The sequence below is a fragment of the Phaseolus vulgaris genome, chromosome 3 (genome assembly GCF_000499845.2).
Source record: "Phaseolus vulgaris cultivar G19833 chromosome 3, P. vulgaris v2.0, whole genome shotgun sequence".
In the NCBI taxonomy this organism is placed as follows: Eukaryota; Viridiplantae; Streptophyta; class Magnoliopsida; order Fabales; family Fabaceae; genus Phaseolus; species Phaseolus vulgaris.
The window spans coordinates 25,321,397-25,333,871 of record NC_023757.2 but is presented as its reverse complement, the minus strand read 5'-3'; the positions used below and the strand labels follow the sequence as shown (position 1 = coordinate 25,333,871).

Below are 12,475 nucleotides of genomic sequence, written 5' to 3'. Positions count from 1 at the left end.
ACAGACTAGATAATCATATCTCATTGAAGATATTAAGGGCAAATATCAAGATTGAAAAGGAAGTAATTTTAATGATGAATTTTTATGTATTATTAGCACTACTTGGACAGTTTTAGAGTCTATTCGTTACTCTGTACATATTATTTAATTTCTATTAAGAACATATTTTGATGTAATAGTAGAATTACTCTTTAAAATTTCTTTGTGTAATGTTTTGGTTTCATCACAGGACACAATGCTTCAGGCATGCTTAATATTAGAGTTAAAACAATTTCTTAGACTTCAATACATTTATATTATATATATATATATATATATATATATATATATTATGTTATTTCTTAGCAGTTGGAATCATTCAAAACAGAAAAACCACCTAACAACATTTTGTTAAGGTTTTCAGCAAAACAGTCGGTTGATTTTTCGAAATAACCGATTGAATGTTTTTTTGACAACATACAAAATCACTAAGTGTCAAATAACCTGTTGTTTCGAAATTTTAACCTGTTAAAATTTGTTTGACAGCAAAGGCAAAGACAATTTTTTTCCAAATCAGTTTGAAATCTACTAAGTTTTCAACAACCTGTTAAAACGAAATTTCAACCTGTTGAAATTTCACTTCCTTTTAGAAAATCCATCTTTTCAAAATGTTAAAGATTCAATTGAGCTTGGATAAACTTAAGGAGTGAATTAACAATTTTCAAACAACTAGACACACACACACAACAACAACATGGTCTTCAAGCTTTCTACTAGGATTTGGAGACATAAAAGGATCTTATTCAACAATCTCCCCCTATTTGATGAAGACAAATCCTTGGTTTGCTTGTGATGTGCTTGTGATGTTTTGTTTGAATTTGTTAGTACCTGCAAAACATAATTTGTGCATGTACCAGAAGTAATCATATCCATACATAAATAGCACCATAGAACCAGTTTCACTAGGTGATTCTCATAAGGAAACAACAAAATCAGTGTGAAAACTAGTGAAAGCAAGGTGCAAAAACAGATTTATGTAGCAGCTAACTAAATCATATAAACTCAGTTTAAAAGAAGATATGTAGCAGATACATAGCAGAATAAACTAGAAAATCAATGTGTGTAGCAGCAGAACAAAGTAGTTTTCAACACACCATAAGAGTGCAGAATTACAACACACAAACCACCAATTTTCCCTTTCTTTCTAGCAATTCTCCTTTTCATTCACCATCTCCAAGCAAGGTGAATACTTCAAATGTAATCACATTCACAAATATCATCAACCCCATGACCACCAATGTGATTTCCATTCTTAAAAAGCTTTGAATTTCAAGGAAAACAAAGAATACATCTCTTTATTATTTGATTCAGAGGCATAGTAAATGCATTTTGACCCACAATGGGTTTTCAAAGAAAAGAAACAGCTGTAATCATGCATAAGAAATCATAACAACTTTATTCAAATGTGTCAGAGGTAAAACAATCGGTTGTTTCGTGAAAACAATCGGTTGTTTTTCTGGGACAGCAAGAAAATGTTATTTTTTCAAAGCAAATCATCTTTTAAAGAGATGGGAAATGCATAATGAAATACATTCATACCTTTGCATTACCTTAAGCTTGTTTAGAATTTCATTTGGTCTTATGAAGCCAAAAGCATAGGATGAACATGTACAACTTACTTTACATATCTCATGAACTTTGTCAAGAATTTGAGTAAGGTGTATGCTCTTGAACCATAAGCATCACTTTAATTATTCTTCATCATAGCACATGTACCTTAAAGTTCCTTTGCACAGAGAACCCCAATAGATTCACCCAAAAAGAACACTTTGAGATGTTCATATGGTCACAAGGCACACTTACATAAATTGAGAAATGAAAACACACATACTCTTTATTCTTGAAGTTTCTCTATTTCCCAACCACTATGCATGAGCCAAGGATGTCTCTTTACATTCAGAGAACCCTGCAAAACATATACAATTGAAAAGTACAAGCACAAAGACACACTTTGATCTTGATATTCTTCCTTTAGCAGTCATTCTTCAAGACCAAAAGTGATGAGAATCAACTAAAGGTGGCTTTTTATAATGAAGAACAAGATCATTCGCCTTCACATTTAAAGTTTTTCTTGTTAATCTTTGCAATTGATAAAGCCCAAAGACCATCCCATGAAGGGCAAAGCCAAGTTTTAAATAAATATTGTTTATAAAGGTGCTTAGAGGGAAACATTAGAAACCTCTATTGTTAAAGCATCTTTTAGTCTTTAGTTAAGAGTCTTAGGGGGGGTGTGTTAGTAGATAGGTGTAGGAGTAAATAAGGAGGTGCCAAAGTGAGAGAAGGGATCACACCTTCCTCATGCTTTGTTTTAGGCGCAAATTCTAGAAGCTTTTTAGGAGGGAGTTTTTTTGAATTTGTGTAGCTTATTTTTCAGCACCTTAGGCTATAAATAGAGGTGCTTCCTTTGTAAAATTCAGATTGGAATTAATCTAAGAAAACTCTACTCAAATTTTGAGTGAACTTTGGAGAGCTTTGAGCCTTCTTCTCTAGTCTTATCTTGATGGATCATTGGAGTCCTCAAGTGGCGGCATCACTCTCATCTAGGAGCATTCCACACTTCTAGTGGCGAGATCATCCAACATTCTTCCATCTTCATGAGCACTCTCTTCTCCTTCCTTTCTTCTCTTTCTATTGTTTTTGTTAGCTTGTGTTCTTGAGTTTTGGTTTGGTGTTCTTGCTGTTTTTTTATGAGTTTTGGTTCGGCAGTTTTATATTTCAGTCCATTCATCTTGTTCCTTTGCTTTTCTTACTCTTTTGTTCGGTTCAATTTGACTAAAATTGGTTCATCCAAATGAGTTTGGGATTTGGTACTAGTTTTTGGTGAGTTCTTGTCTTAGAACAATGATCCAACTCTAAGAAAAGTGCCTCTATAATGTCCAACTCAAGGTGATTCCTAAGAAGGTCAAGAACCTTTCTCTATATGGCTATTGGAATCACATCAAAAAGTTATTCTTGGTTGCCAAGGATACCTACAAGAAAAGATTAAAAAGCAAGATTTGGTCCCCTTATGAATTTGGGTCCAATGATGTTAGTAGGAGCCTTAGGAATCTTAGAAACCATAGGAATCCATTTCAAAATACCTTTAGGAACATAAAATCTCTTTACTCTGCAAAATCTAACAGTATGACCTTTTTCATGCAGTAAAAGCAAATTTTAACCGGTTGTTTCGACAAAACAACAGGTTGTTTTTCAAAAAAACTTGAAAAGGGTTTTGAAACATATTTGTTATTGTTGTTTGGATTAAACCCCAACCCAGCCTTGCCAAAAACACATTTTTGAGAAGCAAGAACAGTTTCAATATTGGATTGGCCTTTGGAAAACTTGTCCATGGTTTTTAAAAGGTAGTGCACTTTCTTTTCAAGTGATTCACAATTTTCACAAAATCTAGAATCACACTTGCAAGAAGAATTATTGTAAATAATTTCCAAAGTTTCAAAATATGTTTTTGAATTGTTCAACTCTTCTTCCAAAGTTTTGGCTCTGTTTTCCAACCAATTGTTTAAACCTTTCAATCGATTGTTCAAAAGGGTCAACCTATTAGCTTCTTCATGAGTCTCATTGAAGGCCTCAAGAAGTTCACTATAATTTTCAATATTAATGGAGGAGCTTGGACTTACACTGCTTGATTCAGATTCTTCCTTTACCATGAAACAAAGATTGGCTTCCTCATCATCCTTTGATGAAAAACTTGAAGATGAATCATCACTGTATGCTCTTCTTGATTTGCCTTTCTTCTTATACTTCTTGTAACTCTCTTTCTCTTTGCTCACATTGCTTGGACATTCATCCTTGATGTGTCCTTGTTTACCACATCCAAAACAAGTGCAATTTGTAGAATTAAATTCATTAACATTCTTGGTATTATACCTATTTGATGGCTGATTATTCTCCTTGTTGTTCTTCACATCAATTGCACCTTCATGGAAATCCTCAAGGATGTCCCACATCTCCTTTGCAAAAGCACATTTTGAGACCTTGAAAAACTCATTGGAATTTAAGGCAGAAGAGATGATATTCTTAGCAATGCAATCATATTAAGCTCTTTTACTTTTGAACTCAGTCCATTGGGACCAAGGTTTTTCAATGAAAACATCATCTTTTTCAATTTTAGGAACAAAAGGGCCATTTACAATAGCATCCCAAATTCCTCTATCAATTGATTCAACAAAGACTTTTATTCTATCATTCCAAAATTGATAATTCGGTCCAAAAAACAGAGGTGGTCGGTTTATTGAAGCACCCTCCCCAAAGGGTAATTTTTCAGCCATTTAAAAAAGGTTTAGGATCAAAACTTGAATAACTTTCAAGAACCTTGCTCTGATACCAATTGTTGGAATTATAGCGCTAAAACAAGAGGAGGTGAATTGTTTTTGAAAGATTTTCACAAGTATTGAAGGTAGAGTGAAAGGCTATGAAGAATTAATTAATGGAAAAACTGTTCAGCCAAATATAAAACTGTTTTAAGCTTGATGCAGAAATTCAACTTGTTGTTTTTACGAAATAACCGCTTGTTTTTATCAGCAGTTTTATCAATACAGATTTAAAGCAATTTAAAGAGTGTAAGGATAGAGAGATTCACACAGAATGTTTATACTGGTTCACTCAACACTTGAGCTACATCCAGTCTTCAGAAACCACTGAGAATTCACTATGTAATCAATCACAGATTACAAATTACACAACCACAAAGAGGTGACTTTGAATCCCACAAAACCCACTCACCCTTTTTGCAACACCACAGACCTCAAGCCAGAATTCCACTGACTTTACAGGATTTCACACTCCAAGAATGTTGATCTTGATCCCCTCAAGAACACACAACACTTCTTGGAAACACCAATACAAAAATACAATTTTTCAAGAAGGAAGGGAATAGAAAACACCTGGGTAAATCACAAGATCAAAGATCAGAATAAAAAAACTTCATTGATCTCTTTCTTAGTTCAAACATAGGAGCGTAAAACATTTTTATCTTTCAATCAAATGGTTAAAATAGTTTACAACAAAAGCCCAAAAGCAGTTGGAATCATTCAAAACAGAAAAACCACCTAACAACATTCTTTTAAGGTTTTCGGCAAAACAGTCGGTTGATTTTTGGAAATAACCGATTGAATGTTTTTTGACAGCATACAAAATCCCTAAGTGTCAAATAACCTGTTGTTTCAAAATTTTAACCTGTTAAAATTTGTTTGACAGCAAAGACAAAGACAAAGCTTTTCCAAATCAGTTTGAAATCTACTAAGTGTCAAACAACCTGTTAAAACGAAATTTCAACCTGTTGAAATTTCACTTCTTTTTAGAAAATCCATCTTTTCAAAATGTTAAAGATTCAATTGAGTTTGGATCAACTTAAGGAGTGAATTAACAAGTTTCAAACAATTACACACACACACACAACATCAGCAAGGTCTTCAAGCTTTCCACTAGGATCATGGAGACATCAAAGTATCTTGTTCAACAATATATATATATATATATATATCTGTACCGACCCGTCCCCGGGCGTTGACCAAAGTCAAAGTGAAACATAAGGTGGGCGGGGCCCTAAGGAAGAAGGTCAATAGGTTGACCTCTTGGGGCGTCGCCATGATGAGGCGTCGCCAGGTTGAGGCGTCGATGAAGTCACCCCTCGATAACCACAGGTAGGGAAGATCGTGGGGGGGGGGGGGGGCACAGTAAGAGGCCACGGTACGGACAAGGAGGCCTCGGGCCCCGGTACCTCAAAGCAATAATAAAGAGAAGAGAAAGGTAGCTTCTAAGCCAAATCCCAGTACCAGTAGGGAGTAACCTGACTCGTGAAGTACCCACGCCACCTCTGGAGAATCCCTGGGATAGATACGACCCAGGAGAGGGCCACGCCCAGGGGCGAACCATGTGCGTAGTGCGAGAGGAAGGCAGATACACTCCCAGGGCGAGTGACTAGAAGCTAGGGCGCATGAGTTGGCACCCAGGTGGTCACCCCTCGCGCCAGATGCACTTCGATGAGGGAAGACTTACACGCTGGAATTTCCCTAAGTTGGGTTACAGCGTCGTAAGGCCTTCCACGTGGAGTTGCGCTAAGTCAGAGAGGCCACGTGGCAGCAAGCACTGAAACTCAAGGTATATAAGCTTTTCTGAAAGCTTAGTGAGGTACGCTTTGCTCAGTCTACACACACTCTAATGATTCGCTCGCTTACTGACTGTACGCACGAGTGGTTGGAGAGAGAGAGAGAAAGTTAGTTACGATTCAGTTACACACCTTCAGAGCATTCAGTTACGGTGCTCCGATACGGAGGTGTTTGATGTTTCTTGCTTGTTGACTTGATCGTCGGAGTGCAAACGGCAGCGAGGGCGCCCTTTTGCTCACTTCATTTCAGGTACTCACGGCGGCGTAAGGCGGAGATCTGAGTTGAAGACAAAGGAGTCCTTTGCAAGTCAGAGCCACGCACGAAGATTTTCTCGGTCAACCGGCAGGAACATTTGGCGCCCATCGTGGGGCCGATTTAAAACATCAGTCCCACCGCAAGTGTTCAGTTCTTCAGTCACAGTTTTCGTGTTAATTCCCAAGAATCTTCCAAGATCTACCGCTGATTGTAGTTTGTTCGTGGTTTGCTCTGCTTCCACCGATCGTTTTTCGATTTGGCTCAGTTCTCACCGATTGTTAGTCAATCCAATTTAGTTACCTTTGTTTTCTTGAAGTTTCCAACCGTTCATTCTTTAGTTTCCCGAGTTTTCGTCGTTCTTTCGTGATTTCATTCGGTTCCGCCGGAGAGTTTGTCAAGAACCACCGTAACAGCTCGAAGATTTCTAAGAAACCGCTGAAAATGAGGACCACCAGGCAATGTTCAACGCGCGCTGAGAGCGGAGACATGACCATGCAACAGGTCATGGATATGATGCAAGAGTTGCAAGAAGCAATGGCGGCATCAAAGGTTGAGCAGGAGCGCATGTAGGCGGATCTCGCGACGTCTCAGGCGAGAAATGAAGAGCTATGCCGTACGAATGAGGAGTTGCGCCGCGGGTTACGCAACAACTCAGGGCTACGCGGTGCAGATGAGTGCGAGTGTTTCACTCCACCAAGGGAGTTCTCTACGCCGTTCTCGCAGTCGATCCTGGAGGCGGTGATCCCTAACACGTTCGTAGGTCCTAAAGTGACTTTCACGGGAATGGAAGATCGCGAAGCGCATCTCATTGCGTTCCACATGCAGATGATGCTGGTAGGTGGCTCCGACGCCGTGAGATGCAAGCTCTTCATGAGCACTTTGACTGGGATGGCCTTGGACTGGTTCATCAGCCTTCCAGATGGCCATATCACATCTTTCGCACAGCTTTCACAGCTGTTCAGGGAGCAGTACCTAGCAAACAGGGCTCCACCACCAGTTCCGTACGACCTGTTTGACGTAAAGTAGTATCAAGGCGAAACCTTGAAGGAATATATCAATCATTTCGGGGCGCAAGTGGTGAAGGTTGGCACCACGGAGGAGCCTATGATCGTCTACGCGTTCAGGAAGGGAATGTGTCCTGGGCCTTTCTGTGAGTCGATCATCCGAAGCTACTCCCGAACCTTTGTTGAGATAAGGCGTCGCGCTGTGGAACACATCGCCACTGAGGGCGAAGTTTGCGAGAAGCACACAAGTGTTGCACCCACACGCCCAAGAGCGTCGTCGCGTGCACAACCTGTTAGGGTCAACGAGGCCGCAACAGGGAAGAAGAATCAGAACAGGAGGCACCCCTACGAGGCGAGGAGGCCTCAGACCAGGGGTCGAGCAGAGGGAAACAGGCCGGCGAGGGAAGGAAATAGGCCGCTAAGACACAATTTCTTGGTGAAGCAGAAAGACCTTATTGTCGTGCCTAACATAGCTGACAGGCTGAGGCCACCAGTGAAGACAGATAAAGTGCTGGGACCTCACAAAGATTCGTGGTGCGAGTTCCACGAGGCGTTTGGGCACCACATCAACAACTGCTTGGCACTAGGTCATCAGTTGGATAAGTTGGTGAAGAACGGTTTTCTGAACGATTACCTAGCCCAGTCTGCTACGGCCGCGGCCCTGACAGTACACACCATCTCTGGTGGCTTCTCTGGAGGAGGATGCACTGCCTCTCAGCGCAGGAGGTATGTGCGATTAGTTAACTCAGTTGCTAAGGAAGGTTCGGATGACCCGTGGGAGTCAAACCTGATGTTAACGAAGGCTGATCTACGTGATGTCGTCCCACATGACAATGACCCCGCGGTCATTTCGATTGTCACAATTGGAAGAAAGGTGCATCGAGTTCTCGTCGACCAGGGCAGTTCTGCTGATGTCATGTTCTGCTGATGTCATGTTCTGGTCGACCTTCAACAAGCTGCAGTTGTCCCCTGACTTGTTGAGGCCCTACACTGGATGTTTGTATGGGTTCGCAGGGGACCAAGTGGAGGTACGTGGCTACCTGGAGCTAAGGACGACGTTTACTGATGAAACGACGTCACGTACCGAGAACATTCGTTACTTAGTTGTGAATGCCAATTTAGCCTACAACATCTAGTTGGGTAGGCCTGCGCTGAATAGGCTAAGGGCAGTGGCCTCCACGCGCCACATGAAGATGAAGTTGCCAGATCTTAGTGGCAGAGTGATTGTGATCAAATCAGACCAAGAGGAGGCCCGGAAATGCTACGAAAATAGCTTAAAAACGAAGAGAGGCGTGGTCATGGTGATGGAATGCCCACCCGTTTCAGATACGCCAATGGAGGTAGAGCCCTTGGAAGAGGCGATGCCTGCGAAGTCGACGCCTGTCAAGGCCTCACCCGCGGAGGAGACGCCTAGGGAAGACGTGCGCTTAGAAGAAACACATGGGGAGGCCTCGCCAATGGAAGAAGTATCCGAGGGTGTCTTGCCCATGGAGGGAATATCAGAGGAGGCGTCGCCTGAAGTACCCGATGAGGCGACGCCTTTAAGCGAATGTCGCAGAAGCGAGTCTCGTGCAGAGAGCGTGCGAGATAGGCGACCCCAACCAGTAGACAATGTGGTCGAGAGGCAGATTGGTGGCAAAATGTTCTGTTGGGTCTATTAGTGTCTAAGTTCAAGAGGGGAGGGGTGAATTGAGCTTATAAAATTTTCGCAAGAACACACAATTTTTCAGTATTCCAGAGGCAAAAAGAACAGATTGTTTTTACATGAAACAGATTGATTCTTCAGAGCAGTCTTGGCACAATTTGAATTTTGTTCAATGTAAAATTGTGTTCAACAAGAAATATAACAGAACCAGATCAGCTTAATATTGTGAGGATGAAGGATACAGCTATGCTTAGAAATCAATCAAAAGCTACACAACACAAGATTTCAAGAAGTATGATCCTTTCTCAGGTTTCAATGAATGATCAGTTTGTTCACAATTCACTTAAACCATTCTATGCAGCAACCTTGTTTATGATCAGAAAACTTCAACAAATCAGGAAGAACAGTTTTCACTTAACCCAGAATTAACAGATTCAATTTAAAAAGAACAGATTTAGTTCTTGACAGAATTAAGCAAAAACCAGAAAAGAGTGCAGGGATGAGAATACAAGATACACACGTTTTTATACTGGTTCACTCATACAGAGCTACATCCAGTCTCACCTTACCCCAAGGTGGAATTCACTAAAAACAGTACCAATCACTTACAAAACCAGCAGTTCTTGAACACTACAAGAACACCACACACAATGCTGAAAAACCCTATTTCAGCACACCTTGCACTCCAAGAAACCCTATCAAGGAGTGGCTAACACTTACATCTTTACAAAACAGAATAAAGGAAAGATTACACCTGAAAAGAAGATGCAAGAACTCAAAACCAGTAGTTCAATTTGCTGCAGAAACTGCACCAGCACCTTCACCAAGATTCAAGGTTTCCTAGAACAAGCACACTTGAAAATATCTTTGGAAACCTTTCAAAAACTCTATTCACTCCTTCTTCTCACATGGAAGTTGTTTGATCTCTGTCAAAAGCGTAATTCCTCAGCACTTATTCATGTGAGAGAGTTATTGTTTATATAGAAAACAGTTTCTAACTTCTTTTCAAAAAACAGTTGAAAAGCAGTTAAGAAAACAACAGATTCAGTTTTGAACTTAACAGATTTATTTTGTAAAAACTGCCAACTCAGCTTAACAGAAATAACTGTCTGAGTGGTACCTTTGGTGCCCTAACTAACTTGTGAAAACCTTTCAGCAGACCAAAGAATAAACCTGTTCTTTCACAGTGAAACAGATTAAAGTATAGCACACAAGCCAGCTCATCTTAACTGAAATAACGAACTGAGCTTTCCCTTGGTGCCTTAACAGAAATTTAGAAAAGCCTTTTAACAGAGAAGAAATAAACAGATTCTTTCTCCATAAAACAGATTTATTTGTGTACTGTTTTAAAACTGTTAAAACCATTTTAAAAAGCTTTTCAAAAACTATTTAACGAAAGCCTTTTTAACAGAGAAGAAATAAACAGATTCTTTCTCCATAAAACAGATTTATTTGTGTAATGTTTTAAAACTGTTAAAAACATTTCAAAAGGCTTTTCAAAAACCATTTAACCACATCATGTGCTTGATCTAGACTTGGTTAGGCATCTAGGATAGGTTACACAGCAAAAGGCAATCATACACACTTACAAGCTTAATTACAAATGAATCTAAAAACCTATTACAATCTTCAAAGCACTCATGCCATTTTCTTCATCAAACACACATCAAGCCTTGGTAGGGAAGAAGCTTCCTCCAGCTTCAACAATCTCCCCCTGTTTGATGGAGACAAATTCCCTTTGCTTTGCACAGCTTTGAAGAAGGATCATGACCAAATCTGTACAGAACTGTATACAAAGAAAACAGGTGTTAAAGCAGAACAACAGATTTAGAAATGATATACCTGCAGATTTAACATCTGAATCATATCAGCAGCCACTGTGAATATCATCTGCAGAACCTGTACCAGGCTATTCTTAGGCTGTTCTCTAGGCTATTCTTCTCCCCCTTTGGATTCATCAAACAGAATGGGAGCACAAAATACCACAGAAACAATAATAGCCATACATAACAGTTCAAATAAAACCAATAAACCATAGAGGTTCATTACAAATCACAAAACAACTAAAAACCAGTGCAGAAACGAAACAGTACATATTAATTCCAAATTGCTCAACAACATATAAAAGATAAAGACTTAGAAATAGGATCACTTGTTGTTGTAATAAAGCTCAGCTAGCTGCACTTGAACTCCTTCAAGTTGGTCATCCAAGTGTTGAAACCTGGCGTAGGTCATTTCATAGTGTGCTTTCTGCTCATATGTGAGTGTGTCCAGCCTGCTTAGCACTTGTCTTTCAAACATAGACAGAGGTTCACCTCTGTATTCAGGTGCCTCATATGCAACCATTGCATTTTGGTTTGTAGCAGCAATATCCTCATGTCCAGCAGAGTGTACTGGTGATGCATCCATGTTCTGCACTCCATCAGCATTTTCTTCTTCATTTTCTGGATCAGCAGCTTCATTTTCAGCTCTGTTTGCAGCATTCCTTCTGAATATCCAACTATCATCTTCCTTTTGAAATCCCATCTTGAGGAGAGTGGAGTTGTCTATCTCACTTGCTGCCTTAATTGTGTCATTTCTTTCATTTGTAGTGTCAACTTCAAAGTAATCAATTAGCTTTGACACAAAAATTGCATATGGAAAGCGATAGTCTGGTAACCTTGTGGATTTGAGCATATGCTCCACCATAATACTTACCCAATTTACCTTGAGTTGATTCATGATGCAGTATAGTAAAATCAAGTCCTCTTCATGGAGAGTTGCATGATTACTTCCTCTTGGAGTAAGCTGCCAAGCAATGATGTAGGCAAGGAGTCTTGGAATGATTGTGAGATTTCCAGCATGAAATCTAGCCACTGGTTCAGCAGGATTCCTCACACAACTTCTGTAAAACTGCATCTTGTTGAATCCCTGGATTCCAGCAGTGTTCCCTTTGCTTACCTTCATTCCAGAGTATTTGATTCCTCCCACATTGCTCCATATTTCCCTTGTAATCTTCAGCTTCACACCTTTCACATGGGAGACCAGATTTTTGCCATCTCGAACCAAGTTGCTGTAGAAAACTTTCACTAAATCTGGATATACATTTCCAGTCATCTCTAGAAAGTTCTTCAGTTTTTGATGCTTGAGCAAGGTTTTTGCTTCAGTCAGATTTTCTTCTCTCAACCAAGAAAATTCCAGCACTTTGGGTGCATTGACTTGCTTCCTGCTTGTCTCATGGATGTACCTTGTCATTGCTTCAGAATCTCCAGCAAACCATTTCTCCAGAATGCCTTGGTTGCTGCTGGATTGCTCTTTGGATTTCTTCCTTCTGTGTGATGAGGATGCCATGCTTAATCTGTGTTTTCCTGCATCAGTTTATTAACATACAATTCTAGAGAAAAACAGCACAGATTATTACTCAGAACAGAAACGAAACCTGTGGT

General features: G+C 39.9%; 1 protein-coding gene across 1 annotated transcript; it reads left to right on the top strand.

Annotated features, from left to right (window-relative positions):
• Positions 1-7,505: 7,505 nt before the first annotated feature.
• Positions 7,506-8,333, top strand: LOC137839424 (uncharacterized). The gene has a single exon (XM_068648541.1). It carries the CDS (start codon positions 7,506-7,508, stop codon positions 8,331-8,333), a length of 828 nt encoding a protein of 275 aa, XP_068504642.1.
• Positions 8,334-12,475: the final 4,142 nt, after the last annotated feature.